The sequence below is a fragment of the Asparagus officinalis genome, chromosome 5, assembly GCF_001876935.1.
Source record: "Asparagus officinalis chromosome 5, Aspof.V1, whole genome shotgun sequence".
Classification (NCBI taxonomy): Eukaryota; Viridiplantae; Streptophyta; class Magnoliopsida; order Asparagales; family Asparagaceae; genus Asparagus; species Asparagus officinalis.
In genome coordinates this window covers 7,560,162-7,577,895 of record NC_033798.1, presented here as the reverse complement: position 1 = coordinate 7,577,895, position 17,734 = coordinate 7,560,162, and the positions used below count along the sequence as shown (strand labels likewise).

Below are 17,734 nucleotides of genomic sequence, written 5' to 3'. Positions count from 1 at the left end.
ATAAAGATCGACCGCTCATACCCCCGCCATGCCAATCGCTCACCGTCCATTTCTAACCCACTCGCCCGTAACGCGAGTACCACAAGCCGTAAAGCAAACCTCCACGTCATCGATCCCGCATCTTGCCGCTGCTCGGCCGCATCATACTCCGATTGCCCCGACTCCCCTATTTAATTCCCAAACCGCCCCCATCTGCGCCATCGCTCAGCAGGCGTCCTTCGCACCCGCTGGAAGAAAAATCGCGCCAGATCTGCAAACCCTTACAAAAAAAAAAAATAAACCACCCAAATGGCGGCCCAAGGCGAGAAAGAGGCCCGCGAGAAAAAAGGCGAAGCCCGCCGGCTGAGCAGCCGGACGATGCCGAAGATGGAGCCCAAGGCGGAGAGAGCCACCGACCGCAGAAGCCGAAGCGGGAGAAAGTTTGGATCCCGTCCGAAGGAAGCGCAGGAGGAGGAGACAAGAGCAGCAAGACGATGAAGAAGAAGAAGAAGGCGAAGAAGAGCGTGGAGACGTACAAGATCTACATCTTCAAGGTCCTGAAGCAGGTCCACCCGGACATCGGCGTCTCGAGCAAGGCCATGGGCATCATGAACTCCTTCATCAACGACATCTTCGAGAAGCTGGCCCACGAGGCCTCCAGGCTGGCCCGCTACAACAAGAAGCCCACCATCACCTCGAGGGAGATCCAGACCAGCGTGAGGCTCGTGCTGCCCGGGGAGCTAGCCAAGCACGCCGTCTCCGAGGGGACCAAGGCCGTCACCAAGTTCACCAGTTCTTGATTTGTGATTTAGGTTTTTAAGGTGTATTTTTCGATTTAGAAAAAAACAATTTCAGCGATTGTTTTATCTATTTGTGATCCATATTTGTTTTTTAAATTATCAATTAAAACTCTACGAACTTCAGGTTCTTCGCGCGGTTGCATATAACAATTTCAGGATAATAGAAGAAAGGAGTTTCTTGGAAATAATTTTTAAATGCAGATTCCTTAACATGAACAATATATCATCATGAAGTAAGAGTTGTTTCTACGCTCATTAAACAATTAGAAATTATCAGAAATTGAAATTACACCAGACATTTCAATTCCACAAAGATAGAAATTGTCTTCTTTATACGCTTTCAACATTTTACAAGTTGATTTCCAATGCGTTTTAAAATCAAGAAGTATAACTTGAGGTTGTAAACCTAAATCTATGCAAATCTATACTACTTATAAAAGAGAACCATTGTCAAAACTTCTGAATACCTAGTTTGCTCATTTCAATTTCCTTAATGGCTATCCTATCCTAATTCTAATTAGCCAAGTCTCAAATTTAATAATTTAATTAATTAACTTTTTAATGGCCATTTATTTCGGTTTCTCTCTCTCTCCCCTCTTCTACTTTTCCAATTTCTCTTTCTCTTTCTCTCTCTCTCTCTCAGGTAAATTTTGCCGACTCTCCCTAACCCCCTCCTTATCCTGTTCTGCTTCTTCACACCCAAAAAAGAAGAACATTCCCTTTTAATCTTTACATTGATAGCATAAATATGTTTTCTCTCCTTATCCCTCTTCTCGCATCTCTCAGTAAAACCCTAAATCCATCTTCTCGTATCTCCAATTTTTCTCTCAGGGCACTAACTGACTCTTCAATTTGCAACTCCACCCATCAATTACCTCTTTTCTGTCTCATAACCCCACCTCCTTGATCTATCTCATTTCATCTCACTACATGATCAATAAATTGCTACTAATTGTAATGCCTACTCAAATTTCCTCCATTCTAAACTCCAAATTGAATGAAAATATTAAATTCATAGAGCCTCTTGCTTATACAAATTGTTATTTTTTTGGATTATGATGGAGAAAATATAATCTAATTCCTTGATGGTAAGTATTGATTTTTTGTAAATAGTAATTGTAATAATTATAACTATAATCGTAGTGTTGAAATCTAAAAGACATTTTGTTGATATCTAAAAGACATTTTGTTGATATCTAAAAGATAAAATGTATGTGGACATTACTTTGTATGTGGACTATTAATTTCATGTCCTTTTGTATTCCATCATGTATCTATAAATTGTACGATGTATGGAAATGGAATGACGTGAATAAAAGATTACAATTTCTATTCTTCTCTTGTCTCTTGTCTTTTGTCTCTTGTTTCATTTCTTTAGTATATTACAACACGTTATCAACACGAAAGCTCTAGCTAGCCGGTTTGTAATCGTCCGTTGGTGGTAAGAGATATTTCGGTGTACACATCTTACGAGGTAACAATTTCCACATAATACTTTCTTATTTTGCTTTTATTCTGATCAATTATATTCAGCAAATATCAATGAGTTTGCAAACTGAAAAGATAGAGTAATTCACATAAGGAATATGCTCCTTTGTATTCAATAAATAAGACAAGTTAACAAACTGAAAAGGCAAGTAATTTACATGCAATAAGAAATCAGTACAACAGTGATTGGGTTCGGAGTTTAGCAAGGCTAAACTGATTATGTATCCTGAACCCAACTTCAAGCAGGTACTTATCTTCAAATTGTACCATCAGAAAAGTGACCATTTTTTTTAATAGTATATCTAGGAGTAGCCATTCATAAACAGACAATTTTTTAGCAGCCCTACAAATGGAAGGTTGGCTTCATCATGTTCACTATATTTTATACATCATATCCAAGAACATTATGATTAAAAATATCCTTTTCTAGTTGTTTTGTTCGCATTTGTATTACACCACTGGAAATATAAATAACAATATTTCCAATCCCTAGCAGAAGTCTTCTACTTCATGGAACACAATCTTCTATATTTGATATTTCCCAACAAAATTAAACATTAAAAATAATTGAGGATAGACTGATTTCTATTCTTTCTTAGGACCAAAGGGCTTTATGAGTAGTTTATTCTACTATCTATTATCTGATCTTTAGTTGGCTTTGTTAGAGCTTTTTCTAATGTATTATCTCATCTAATAAACAAAAGTTCATGTAAATTAATTTTGTAATGCAATTTGCTCCTACACACGAACACCTGGTTGGAACTTTATTTCTGTTAATGGCTGAACCTCTTATTGGGATGATCCAAATGATTTTCTTTGAACTCTGTAACATAGGCTACATATACATGGCTAAAAACGTAGAATAGACAGAGCATCAATCATGAAAATTTGTCATAATATATCAATTTGATGCTTTTGCTTTGAAGATTCTATTTGCTTGCTTGAAGTAAAATCTAAGTCTCATGAAAACTTGAAATTAAGTTGTAGGTTTTTAAAGCTCATGTTGGCGTCCATAAGTAGTCCATTTTTTAATTGCTAATTGCACTGATTCTCCTTCTCCACTGAAATTATGCAATATTAGTTTTCTATCCAAAATTGTCTTGGTGGTGTTTTGAATCTTGCCAAAAGCAAACATTTGAAAGATAACATTTATGAAGATCTTTAGAAAAAGGAACTTGATAATTTTGGTGATTATGTGAATATTTCTAATTTCTCATGCACTAATCTTTCTTTAGAAAAAGGAACTTGATAATTTTGGTGATTATGTGAATATTTCTAATTTCTCATGCACTAATCTTTCGTCCCCATGATTAGTGCACTGTGATATATGATAGTAATTATTACTTGGCATCGAACGTTCATTTTTTACTGGACACACCTGTGATTTTTGCATGATTATATCTCTAGATTCTTTAAGTATATTTGCCCAGAAGGCAAACACTTTAAATTTTCTAAGACGTGAAAAGTTAAATACCTCAGTGAAAAATATTCACTTTTCTGGGCAATCCCTGAAGGATCGCTTTGATCTATGGAAGCCAATAATTTGATCGAAAAGTTCTTTTCCCCATTCCATGCAAATAATATTGTACTCTAGCAGCAGTACATGATCAAGAATTACACTTAGCATTCTGAATTGATATCTATATTAGTAGTCACAGAGAAGCACAACTAATTGATGATTAGAAATCACAATGTCAGACTAGTTGGCTACGAGTTGTGTTTGTAGCACATGCTACAATTCAGAAAATTACTTATACGCGTGGACAAGGGGGAGGCTATGAACATAGTAGGAGATCTTATCCTGTAGCCATTTTTGGATTTTAAACCCTCGACTGAATACAATTCAACTAGTAACCATGTACTCTTACAATAGTACAACTAAAAGCATTATGAACTAATCCTTGCATTAGTAGTTGTTAAAAACACAACCAGCTGTTGTGAGAAACCATAATGCAAGTTTAATTGGTTCAGTCATAGTGCTTGAAGCACATGTCATAATTCAAATTCATAAGCTCGGACGAGGGGGAGGTAGTAGATCTTATTGAGGTGGTCAAGGTAAACTATTTGGTTTTTCTATATTTGGACTATATGCATTTGTCAGACAATTTTAATTTATCTTGATTTTTGCTTTAAACTCTTATGAAACTATGTGGTTTTTATTCTTATGTGTATATTTTAGAATTTGTCTGACCTAAAATACAACATGTTGCGATAAGTTTGAGATTTAGGGACCCAAATTTTTTTAAATTATGGCATGAGCGATTGGGTCATCTTGGGCGAAATATGGTTTGTCGGATTTCCTTAAATTAAATGGGGGCATTCAAACCAAATCCGACCAACTGCATATCACAATTTTCCCCCTTTAACTAATACGTGGTGAAGAAGCGAAACATTTCCCATCTGCGTATTCTTTATTTGCAGTCCATGTTTCTATATCACCACCATAGCATACCTTTATGGGACCTCGGTGAAGGTACATACATTATTTATGAAACTCCGTCAATAATTTAGTACCTATGGCCCATGTTAGGGGATCAATTTATAATTTGGTACGCTGACTGCATTTTCATTGAAGATCAATTCTCGACATTAGGGGGAGATTAGTGCCCAAAATACAAAATAATGTCAAGAAATTCCATTGGTGAAAAAGATCTTCAATATTTATATCCACGTAATAGTCAAACTGAACCAGAAGTTCACATGATAATCTGCCAAGAAAAGAGTGACTAAGCCCCATATTCATGTTGAATATATCATTGATGATTTGGTATGCCAGAAGCATATTGTGCCAGAAGCATATAAAACATGTTAGTGTAAAAGATAAAAGTCCGAGGCAAACTAAATTATATATATATAGAAAGACAGTCACTCCCATAACCTCTGGAAGAGGCTTGTCCTGAAGACGAAATCTCCAGTAAATTGCACGTGCACTTGATAATCATAATATTGGAGATGCGGAACGGCCAAATCCAATTGTTAAGGGAAATGGCAAGGATTTGGTTAACATAAAATAAGAATTAAAGTGGCCACGAATTTGTGGAAAAGGAGAAATGTATAATATAAATATAAAAGTTGTCAACATAGTTGCCTCTACAGTTGCTCTTACTATCTCTGAAAATAATCTGGATCCAGAACCTAAGTCGGTAGTAGAGTGCTTGAAGCACTCGGACTAGGTGAGATGGAAAGTGGCAATTGAGGCTGAGCTGAACTCGCTAAAGTATTTTGAACCTGTAGTTCATATATCCCTGCAGGATATAAATGGGTCTTCATAAGAAAAATAAATGAGAATTGTAAGGTGGTGAGATATAAAGCGGGATTCATAGCTCAATGGGTTCACGCAGAGACCCGACATCGATTTAGATGTAAAATATTCTCCTATTAGTGATTGCATTACGTTCCGCAAGTTAATATGGCAGAAACTATGAATTTATATATGCAGTATATGTACGTCATGACCACATTTTAATATGAGTCATTAGACGCTAATATTTTTATATGAAAGTCCCTGATGGACTTAAAATTTCTGAATTAAGAGAAAACAAGAGTCGCAACATGTATAGCATTAAATTATAAAGGTCGTTATACGACTTGAAACAGTCGGGTAGAACGTGGTATAACCGACTGAGCGAGTTCCTTCTGAAGAGGAGATATGCAAATAATGATGTCTGCCCTTGTGTGTTTATAAATAGCTTTTGTATTATATCAGTCTATATTGATGATATAAATGTTATTAGAATGCACAAGGAGCTTACAGAAGCTAGCTCATGCCTAAAGACGGAGTTTGAAATAAAAGACTTGGGGAAAACCAAGTTTTGTCTCGACCTGCAGATCGAGCATTTTCCCAGAAGGAATTTTTCTACACCAGTCAACCTATGTGAAAATGGTTTTGGAAAGATTTTATATGGATAAATCTCATCCACTTAGCACACCAATGGTCATCCGATCCCTCGAAGTGGATAAAGACCCATTTAAACCCAAAGAAGATAATGAAGAAATGTTAGGGCCAGAAGTTCCCTATCTGAGCACCATTGGAGCACTTCTTTATCTCGCAAATTGCACCAGGCCTGATATTGCATTTGCGGTGAACTTGCTAGCAAGGTATAGTGCTTATCCTACAAGGAGGCAATGGAATGTCGTTAAACATTTCCTTCGCTATCTTCAAGGTACAAAAGATCTTGGACTATTCTATAAAAGAAACCAAGATATGACATTGGTGGGCTATTAGAACGCTGGCTACATATCTGATCCCCATAACGCCAGATCCTAGACTGGTTATGTTTTTTTTCTCTCTGTGGTGGTACTGTCGTTTCTTAGAGGTCTGTTAAGCAGACTATGGTGACTACTTCTTATAACCACTCAGAGATTATCGCTTTATATGAGGCCTCACGAGAATGTGTATGATTAAGATCGTTGATACGACATATTTGTGGCTCGTGTGGTCTAGTGAAAGATGATATTCCCCCCAATGTCCTTTATGAGCACAATGTAGCTTGTGTTGCACAAATGAGCAGTGGATATGTAAATGGAACCATGACAAAACATATTGCGTCAAAATTCTTTTATCCACATGAGCTCCAAAAGAATGGCGAAATCACCATCGAAAAAGTTCGCTCAAGTGACAATCTTGCAGATTTGTTCACTAAATCTCTGCCTACATCAACTTATGAGAAATATGTTCACAATATGCATAGAGAATTTTCAACGCAATCCCGAAGATTGTACCTTGAAGGACTATAGTTGTACTTTTTTTTTCCTTTTGCTAAGTTTTGTCCCACAAGGTTTTCTTAGCTAAAGGTTTTTAATGAGGCAACTAATGTAACACAAGTTTGGATCCCGAAGATCTATAATTGTACTCTTTTTTACTTTGCTAAGTTTTTGTCCTATATGGTTTTTCTTAGCGAAAGGTTTTTAATGAGACAACTAATGCAACAAGAATCTACTAATGTCGTGTACTCTTTTCCTCAACTAGTTTTTATCCCACTGGGTTTTTCTAGCGAGGTTTTTAACGAGGCATTGATATTTCGAAGTAATGTCCAAGGGGGAGTGTTGAAATCTAAAAGACATTTTGTTGATATCTAAAAGATATTTTGTTGATATCTAAAAGACAAAATGTATGTGGACATTACTTTGTATGTGGACTATTAATTTCATGTCCTTTTGTATTCCATCATGTATCTATAAATTGTACGATGTATGGAAATGGAATGACGTGAATAAAAGATTACAATTTCTATTCTTCTCTTGTCTCTTGTCTCTTGTTTCATTTCTTTAGTATATTACAACACGTAGTTTCTTATTCTTCATTTCTTATTATTATGTAGTTTGTTGATTATCAATCACAATTTGTTCTTTGTTGGTAATATTTTTACACTAGGGTCCTCGTAACATCTTATTAATCCCTCTTGTTGGCTAATCATCAGAGAAAATACTTTGGATGCATCCAATTCAACTTTTCATGTTTCTATCAATATACAAACGTGAAATGTTAAATTTAATTAATAATAAGAGATTTTCTAGTCTCCATAAAATATAAATGTGGGGGGTAATAATACATAACTTCGTCACTCTCCTTCAATCTTATCTAGCTCCTCTCTCTGGAGAGCATAAACAGATCATAGTTTAGGCTTTGAGTTGAACCACTTGTCTTCTATATTTCTATAGACACAGGGTTGCTCTCTTCTCTTGTTTTGGTTCAGGTTGACCCTAGTTTTTTCTAGGCCTGAAACTAACGGGCCCAACTAGAAGGGCCAAGTAAGGCTTGGGCTTGGCTCTATTTATCCTATGTGAAAAATTAATATTTGCGTAAGATTGTTTATAACTATTTTGGCTAATTTGTTTTACTTAAACGATATAAATTGTTGGTGCTTACAGATCATTACAATGGAGCATCCAGGAGTCAATTGACTGAACTATACGCATGATCCAAATCCCATAATTTATCTGGGCATTTCTTTATTTACCTTAGTCCTATGCATTTTAATAAAAATAAAAAAATGCAGTAAATAAAACATGTTCTTTAAAACCTGTTACCGGCCAGTTCCAATAACTTGAGAAATTTTTTGAAGCACATTCGTCATTGTTTTAATTTTTTTCCAAGGTGGAAAAAAAAGAAGAAGAAAAGAAGAAAGTTTCAATGATACCGTTAAGCAACAGGGGTGATTTAGATGACTGATAGGTTTCAATATGAATCTCATGATTTTGTGTTTAATTCTCGGTAGCTTCATTATTGAGAGAGAGAGAGAGAGAGAGAGAGAGAGAGAGAGAGAGAGAGAGAGAGAGAGAGAGAGAGAGAGAGAGATGGGGGCAACGAGACCCTATTTTGGGTAGAAATAGGGCAAGGTGCACCAATCAAGATATATTAAAGACCGGATAATATAACGAAAGGCAATTGCTAAAAAAATAAAATAAAATCCAAGCCTTTCAAAAAGCCTAATAAGCAACAAAAAAATATGGTCATAAACAATTCTGGAGCCAGTATCTCGCACCCCACCTTATTTAAGCAAGCATGATCCTTCAAGAGATCCACATATTAATTAATGTTATAATAATTTTTTTTAGTAAAATACAAAAAATCATGCTGATCCTCTTTCACAAGTTTAATTTTCATCAAGTGCTAGCTGGTTGGAAGTTATAAACAAAATATAGCCCATAGTTTTCTTTTGTGGCTTCTCGGATTCACTCCATCGAGCTCCAAGACCACATTTTGAGAGGTTGTGGTGAGGTTTCTTTAGGTGAACATATTACTTCCGTCTGGGCCTTTCTTCAAGCCAAGCTACCTGAGGTTGACCTTCTTCAAATCACCATTAAAGGGTCTGTCCTCCCAAAACCAATGCATTACTTGACAGACATCTTTTATGGTGGTGTTTGTAGAGATCTATCGATGGAGTTTGGCCTTTCAGAGAGGCAAGTTGCGATTGTTGAGTGCCTGCGCGCAAAGCACGCCTAAGATTTCTTGTTGGCCACGTCTTTTGAGGGATTGAGACAACGTATGACTATGGGGGAGTACCAGGTCATCCTCAGGTACATGTTGTTGGTTCCTTTGTTCGTGGAGGGGACAGTGTGTCCAGTTTGTCGTAGAACGCAAATGAATGCTTTTGGAGAGCATGCCATCCACTGTCAGAAGCAGCCGGGGTTCAAGTACATGCACGACTTAGTCAAAGATGTCTTGTATGATATCCTCCAAGAGCATGGATCCCATCAAAGAAGGAAGCGCCGGTCAACTTCCTCACTCCTCCTGGAGAGGCTAGATCTATTCTAAGGCCGGCGGACGTGAAGCACGCTTGTGTTGATCTCATAAGGGTGTCTCTGTTGGTGGGGTTTGGTAATGAAGAGTTCAAGGTTGGGTATGCAGCGGATAGAGCAACAGAGTCAAAGGTGGGCAAACATGATCAAGCTTGCAAGGATAACCACCACAACTTCATCCCGTTCGCTTTCGATATGTTTGGTTTCCTTGCAACTGATGCAGTTGAGTTCCTTAGGAGAGTACAGAAATTCATGAATAAAAATGTGGCGACAGCAGGGTCCGCTGAGTACGTGTTTCGTAGGTTGAGTTTTACAATTCAGAAAGGATTAGCGGCGTAACTTATTGTCTTTTTATCATCATCACATGTGTAATATTTAGCAAATAAATTTTAGAAAGAAAAATAAAAATAAAAATAAAAGTTTAGAAAGGCCTACTGAAATTCGGAAGGGTAAAATAGAGCATGCATCAAAAGAGGCTATCATAATCCTATTTCAGTGAAAATCACTTTCGCTCCCATAGTCGAAAAATAATTGTCATCAGCTACGGCCCATATTGGCTAAGGCCCAACCCACTAATTCAAAGAAACTAGGGCAATTGAACGGATCAGCTGAGAGCGATAGCCACCGTTAGATCAAATCTAACGGTTTAAATGGAGGCGCGATGACAATAGAAAACTCTCTCTCTCATTCTCTTCTTTGTTTAGCGTTCTAGGGTTTTTGCTTCTCGATCTTCTACTGCTCAAAGGTCAGATCTTTGAACTTTTCTCTTACCAATCCCTATTTTTTTCTGTCTATTTTGTTAGCCAGACTTAGAGTTTGTCTTGTCGATGTTGATGTCCGAAGCTTGTTATTGCCCTTTGTAATTTAATTCACATTTTATTTGATCTGTTTGATATTGAGTAAGAAATGGAGCAAAGTTGAATCTTTTTCGTTTCCATAGTTTAAAGATTTGATTTTTACGGGGATAATAATAATTTGGCATGAGGGCACATTAAAAAAATCAGCTTAATTCACATCTGAGCTGTTTCTGTGATAAAAGGAGATTATGTTGTAATATTGTGATTATTCTGAAGAGTTAAATTGATACTATAATAAAAAAGATTATGATGTGTTTTTGTGTGTCAGATTCCCTTGAAAAGTTACCCTATTGTATTTGTAATGTGGGAAATTTGCATTGGGTTAGTTTCGTGACCATTTTGGTTTAAGTCGCTTAGTCACTGTTGTTATATTTCTGTCAGATATTACTTATTTTGTTTTCTTTCAGAAAATGGTATTGTGTTCATATTGTAGGCTTACTTTCATGTATATTCCAAGTATTTAAATGTGGTCTTGTATTTACTCCTGTTGAGTCCATTAAATAATGGGGAAAGTCTGTCGCATCTTATTATAAATGCTTCGTTTTCTTCATTAAATTCAAATAATCGATGAAAATTATGTTGCTAGTGAATATGACTTGATGATAGTAATAATCATTAACATAGTTCAAGTTTCAAATTGCTAGTCACATTAGAGGACTAGACACACGATGGGTACAGCGTAGTGAGGATAATTCAATAAGAATAACTGTACACTTTAACCATCGTTTGTTGTACGATTGTATGATTTTAAGTTAAATCTCTAAATAACTCTAAAATTTCAAAGAATAAACATTTCCTACAAGAGTTTGGGAGTCATTTTCATGTGTAACATTAACTTGCTTCTTTTTAGCTATGTCATATTAAAAAGCATCTTTCTTTCTCTTCACATGAATGTAAGCAAAGAGTTTACACCCTTCTCTCTGACCATTAAAAAAAAACTTTTAGATATGTACCTCCAAAATTTCACAACTGCCAAATTGCAATTGAACAGTTTACGACAACAGAGTTGGGTATATCTTCATCACCTTTATTGTTTTTGAGATTTAATTATAGATATGATGTTTTGGGGGATATTGTTCTTATGAATACGAAAAATTTGCTGATTATATGTCGATCAAAACATGTAAAGTATGTTAAAAAAGGTTGCAGAGCAAGTCTTTTTTGGTCTTTACAGACTTTACTGCTCATGTAGAAAACGTCTGTCTTTTTATGATGTAAACAGATCAATTTTGAAGTATGCTTGCCTCTCAGATTACGTTGTTTGACTACTTGAATATGAAAGTGATAGCTTTCATATTTCACTAGCAGTTACGTATCCTCGACCTAATTTTGTATGCAAATGTTCCTTTTCTGCTTGTAGGCTTAGCAAGGATGGTGAGAGTCAGCGTCCTGAATGATGCTCTCAAGAGCATGTATAATGCTGAGAAGCGTGGGAAGCGCCAAGTCATGATCAGACCCTCCTCAAAAGTGATTATCAAGTTCCTCTTGGTTATGCAGAAGCATGGTAAACTAAACATTCTTCATGTTGTTCTTTGGTGTGTTCCTATCTGATGTTTTACCTTGGTGTCGTATTCAGGATACATTGGTGAGTTTGAATATGTTGATGACCACAGAGCTGGAAAGATAGTCGTTGAGTTGAATGGTCGATTGAACAAATGTGGTGTTATTAGTCCAAGGTTTGATGTGGGTGTGAAGGATATTGAACCCTGGACCGCTAGGTTGCTTCCGTCTCGTCAGGTTAGCTGATCTTTTCCTTTTTAGTACCTTAGGGCAAATTTCACAAAATACCGAGAACTTTGTGGGTGGATGCTTTGCTAAAGCTATCATATAACTTTTAGAGGAAGCTATATAATCTAAACTCTCAAAACTGCAGAAAAGAAATGTTTGCTATGGCATTGACGGCTAAGATGAAAGGTATGAACTATCTTGAAAATAGGAAAGTAGGAGAGGGTACCCTCTATAGTTCTATTGTTGCAGATAGACCACTGAATGAATTATTCGACTCTTGACCCTCATGGTAAGAGAAAAATGTTATGACAAATAGATATCCTTAGGGTAAAAGAGTCGTAAAAAATTCACTCAGCATTTCTATCTGCAAGAATATACCTACCGGGGGTCTGTCCAAAATTAAGCAATAGTTCAGGGGGTCTACCCGCAATTAACGCTATAATATTTAAAGTACACGAGCAAAATTGTTCAAACTTCACAGATGACAACTTATCCTAACCGCCGTTAGGTAAAGTCTGTGGCACTTTCATATGAACCCCCAAAGTTTACAGTAGTTTTCTGAAATCTTCCCTTTATTCTGAGCGAAAATGTTCGCCTTGAAATCAAAATATTTATGATGAGCTTTTAAATAGCTGAAGTAATGCACTGGCGAACTGATATTTTCTGCTGGTTATAAAAATGTGCAGTTTGGGTACATTGTGCTGACCACATCGGCAGGCATCATGGACCATGAAGAAGCAAGGAGGAAGAATGTTGGCGGTAAAGTGCTCGGCTTCTTTTACTAGTTGGAGTTTTTACAGAGGATATCACAAATTTCCATGGAATTTTGGCGGTCGAAAGAATTTTGGATCTCAATATTTGGTGTCTTTTGGTTTATGCTTGCCTGAGATTAAAACTTATCTTCGTTTGCGGTTGTAGAAAATCAAGGAGTTTTATTTGGAGTGACAGTACGTGTTGTTTACGGTCTGTTATCTGTTGCTTTGAGACATTGACATATTGCTATGTAAGGATTTTGCATCAGGAAAAATTAGTAATGCTGGGTTTTGTATGGGTACTTAATTTAGGAAGTGATTTCTTGTTATTACTTTCTGATACATTTAAGTTTCTTGATCTTATGTCGCTTATGTTGTCAGTGAGAGACTGATGATTATCTTATGCGTCCCCTCGGTTAAATTTTTTGGTGAAAGCATCCAATACGCAGAGCATACTTCACCGATTCTATTACTTTTTCGTGATCCTTTTGAGTTTCATAATTTTGTTTTTCATTTAGATAAAATTACATTTATCTTCCAATACCTTACAGCGATGATGTGCAGTGACAGTATGGGTCATTTTGGCGAACTCTTTAACTTTATTTTGTTTTGATTGAGGGGGAGAGGGTGGATTAAAATAAAATCAATTGTAGAAGTCTTTGGGTCTTTTTTTGTGAGGTAGAACCCCCTGTAGTTCTGTCAGTGAGGATAGTATTAGTGTCTACCAATTGCTAATTTTTTGGACTCTTAAATGAGTAAAAAAAAATTCACCGAGGGAGGGTATCCGCACATGGGCAAATACTAAGGGGGCCCATGTGTACAACTAGAACTAAATGAGGTCTATTTGCAACCATTAGAAAGTACAGGGGTTTATTTACAATTAAGCTATAGAAAAGATAAACACAAATCGTAAATTAGTACCATGATTACTCCTATAGTCCAGATACTGTGCGATTTTTATAATAATTGGATAAAATAAAAAATAAATATTGGTTAATAAAGCTTTCCAGATTGTTTGGTTGAGTGGAAATAAACCTACCACTAAATTTGAAAATTTTAAAATTAAAAAGATAATTGCACCTCATTGAAAAATCTTTGTAAACAGAAAAACCATTTATTCTATACAGAAAACCAATTATACTGGCATTTTCCTTTATGATAAAATCACACAATTTTTACACCAATTCCTTTTCAGCCAAACAATAAGTTTGCTAGGGAAATAAAAAATTCTCCACAATAAAACCGCATATATCCGAACAATGTTTGAAGTTGATTTCTTGCAACAAATTTTGCATGCAACATTGATATAAGTTGTTTTCGCAGCAAACCAAACAAACACGTAATTTAAATATTCATTCTTGCAAGGGGAAAAAAAAGAATAAAATCATATGTAAGGTATACTGCATTTACAGAAAATAGCAGTTCATGTTATCCAGAAATATGACAACTACAAAAAGCAAACCTGAGAACTTTAAATTTTATTCATGCTCTTTAGCAGTGAAAATAAAGTTCTCTTTAATTTTTTTTTTAAAAAAAGACCCTAGTTGAATCAGTAGTTGTGATTCCAATTCTATAATGCAGAGCAGATATTTTTGCACATGACTCAGGATATCCCTTGTTTTTGTTTTCTGCCACTACCTTTTCAATGCGCAAGAGCTAGCCACAAGTGAAATCTACCCAACCCTCTCTTGAGGTTTAAACTCAGATGTGGCTTTATGAAAACAAGAAAATTGCTAATCGATATAAAGCAGAAAGATCACACAAGTGTGTATTTATTTATTATTTACAGGGAGAACCATTGAAAGGTAAAATAATAGCACAAAAACTGCAAGCAGATTTTCAAGCAACATCAGACTCGAGAAAAATATCGACAGAGGTTCATCGACTGTCCAAGCTCCTCCCTTCATATCCTAAACTCTTTGGGGGTGTGGATCGAGTGTGGATATCGTATCTCTATAGCTTTAGTAGACAATCAGGCAAATGAAGACTCGTACAGGAGCCTCCATCAGGGACAACTTTATCGACGTATTAGATTCTCGCAGCTTTTACAGGCAAATGAAGGTTCATACAGGAAACTCCTACAATGGCAATTGAAGAGGATAATACAATTTAGGGTTAATTACACATAGACCCCCTGTAGATTGGGGTTTGGACCTTATTACACCTGCGGTTTGCTTTTGGCATATAGGCCAGCGGCAAAATTTTTGACTCTTTCTTACCATGGATGAAATTTTATCAAATATTATCCATGGGTATAATTAATGTGTATATCTGAGGCTAAAAGAGTCAAAATTTCATCCAACAGGGTCTATATGCCAGAATAATACATCGAATATAATAAGTTCCAAAGCTATACCCTATTCACACGTCTATATGCAATTACTACAATTTATATAGACATGCAATGCCCTCACGGGCACATACCCACCCTAAGAGAATTACGAAAAGTCCTATCAAAGGAGAAATATACTGTGAAAAAACCTTAACAAAGATAACAATTCTATATGTAACAATATATAATTACTGGTTTTGCATGAGAGTTGTAACTACTTTGTTCTCACTGAAATAGTTTCCAGTTAGAACAAAATAGCTCAGGGAAAGCATGCTGAGTGCTGAATGCTTAGTTAGTGAATTTGGATAGTGTAACATAAATGGGCCTTTGGTGGAAAAACCTGTAGAAAAAATGAGCCTTGCACGAAGAACAAAGTGACTGAGAATAGAAATACTGCAACATTCTCAGCTCATATTACCACTCATATAGCGACTAATGAGCCAATTAAGTCATAAAAATCTTACATATCCCTTGAACAGGTTACAGGATAACATATCAATAATATTTCATAGAAAGCAAATACCACAAACATTTCCTTATTCATCAAACAACAACTAAAAAATCACAATACCCTTTACTCCCAGTAAGTAGCATAACTGCCAAAGGTTCATAGTTGCCCTACATTGCATATCTGGATTCACCTTCGGCATATAGAGAGCAACGGCAGGTGAACCCATTGCTCGATGACGATCAAAGGAAATCCATAAGCAGAGGTTTAGAGAGGGATTTCTAAGAAGAAAAGGCTCAGGGTTTTATAGTAGAAGAATAAAATTAAAGGACGTGGGTTCAATTCTGGAATTTGAGATGGCATCTACTTTGCATATGCTCAGCATATCCTATATGCCTCTCCTTTTTAGCTCACTTTTCGTTTTGCTCTCCTCTTTTCCAATACATTAGCTTCTTGTGGAATCTACATAAGCATCTCTTCCACTTTTGCAATTAAAATAATAAGGTTTCATGATGTATATAGCTTTTGTAAAGCCTATAATGAGAATCAAGGTCCAGTACAAACACATTTTGATGGCAGCAAATCACTTAATTTTGAAGCAAATCATACAAAGACGCAAGCAATGCACTTTCGCGCAGCTCAGAAGCTAAAATACTTATCATAGGAAGAGTTACCTCACCACATCACTTGATTAGAAAGATATACTTCTTTTCATGCGAGTTATATCGTGTACTTGCATACACTCGAATATACGAGTTCAAGGAAGCACCTGCAACGCGATCAACTTCAGATTCTCATCATTCTCAGGAAAAACACCATATCCCCGAGTCTCTCCATTACGTCGGCTCCATTAAAGTCCCTAACAATTAAAAAAAATTAAGCGAGCAGAAGAAATAGGAGACAGCAGAGGGTAACACATCACTCCACATTACTGAGTTAAATCAGTGGAACATCACGACCTGCTATTATTCCTTCTTCTTTTACAGTGATGTGATATATGCAATAGATTGCCAAACTGACTGAACCTCAAAGGAAATAAACATGCAAAATCGTAACCACCAAGTTTTTTTTGGTGGTAAAGATGGTATGGGCGCCCACGATCGATCTTGTGGATGTAATGCTTTTGTGCAAACCCCTTCAGTGGAGGAGCACGATATGAACTGTACAATATGCAGACATCATGAAGAACCACAAAAGAAAAGATCACTTACATCGAGTCTTGTATTGCTTTATAAGCTTCACCAGCAGGCAAGAAAACGTCCACAGCAACCCCTTTGTCCTCATTTTTCTTATCTGATTTCAAGTGCTTAAGGACAAACAGGCCCAAGCATGATAGAAGCACCACAAATAACTACAAAAATATATGATAGAAACACACAACCAGCTTACGATAAATATACATAGATCACAGTAACGATTATCCCAAAATTGAATAATGCAAGCAACAAAGTATTTTCATATATTTATCACAATGGAAGTAATTTTTTTTAATTTAACATTACACCTTTATACAGTTGACAGGCTGAATTATAAACAGATAGACATACTCCAATGTGATGTGGCTTCAGAAGCTCATGGGATTTGAGACTACATAACTGAAGGACATACACGCAACTGTGTACAAATTCTACATTGTAAACTTGTAGGTATCGTCACGCCCCAGTTCCAAACGTAATAGTTATGGAACGTGACTCGGCCGGCAATGCAACCATTCGGCCACATTCACGCCTCTAGATCATCCTGTATATCAAAATAAAACCAAACTACACAATAAAGCATGTAACCAAGATAATAAAAGAAATGTAAAGATGAAGAAATATCCAAAAGACGGAGTCCAAATACGAGTCACAACTATTCATGATAGGGAAAAGTAAAGAAATTTTACATTCATAGTCCAGAAAAGTCACATGTTACTTAAGAGAAAGCCTTAACCAAATAACTACCTAAATCAACTAAACCGGAGAACTGATAGGCTGAACGGTGATCAATGCCGCTGAGCCTGCACCTCGAAATACTCTCGGTCCTGCGAAGAAAGAACAATTTCCGAGTCTGGGGAACGCAAACCCCATGGGAGTCAGAAAACTCCCAACAAGCATGTAAAATGAGGG

General features: G+C 36.3%; 2 protein-coding genes and 1 long non-coding RNA gene across 3 annotated transcripts; 2 read left to right on the top strand and 1 right to left on the bottom strand.

Annotated features, from left to right (window-relative positions):
- On the top strand, nt 388-907 carry LOC109843518 (histone H2B.3). The gene has a single exon (XM_020412453.1). The coding sequence runs from the start codon at nt 474-476 to the stop codon at nt 777-779; it is 306 nt and encodes a 101-aa protein (XP_020268042.1). The 5' UTR covers nt 388-473; the 3' UTR covers nt 780-907.
- LOC109842873 (40S ribosomal protein S15a) lies at nt 10,151-13,175 on the top strand. The gene is made up of 4 exons (XM_020411781.1): nt 10,151-10,254; nt 11,727-11,870; nt 11,943-12,103; nt 12,781-13,175. The coding sequence occupies exons 2-4, from the start codon at nt 11,738-11,740 to the stop codon at nt 12,877-12,879; spliced, it is 393 nt and encodes a 130-aa protein (XP_020267370.1). The 5' UTR covers nt 10,151-10,254; nt 11,727-11,737; the 3' UTR covers nt 12,880-13,175.
- On the bottom strand, nt 15,544-16,827 carry LOC109843664. Its single transcript, XR_002247754.1, has 2 exons — nt 16,586-16,827; nt 15,544-16,485 (listed from the first exon to the last, which is right to left on the bottom strand). It is a non-coding gene; the product is annotated as an uncharacterized LOC109843664 (long non-coding RNA).

Bases quoted from the DNA above. Each gene is read 5' to 3' on its own strand.
- LOC109843518 (XM_020412453.1), top strand. From the start codon at position 474: ATGAAGAAGAAGAAGAAGGCGAAGAAGAGCGTGGAGACGTACAAGATC.
- LOC109842873 (XM_020411781.1), top strand. From the start codon at position 11,738: ATGGTGAGAGTCAGCGTCCTGAATGATGCTCTCAAGAGCATGTATAAT. The intron at 11,871-11,942 runs GTAAACTAAACA...TGTCGTATTCAG, and splicing joins CTTGGTTATGCAGAAGCATG to GATACATTGGTGAGTTTGAA. The intron at 12,104-12,780 runs GTTAGCTGATCT...AAAAATGTGCAG, and splicing joins GGTTGCTTCCGTCTCGTCAG to TTTGGGTACATTGTGCTGAC.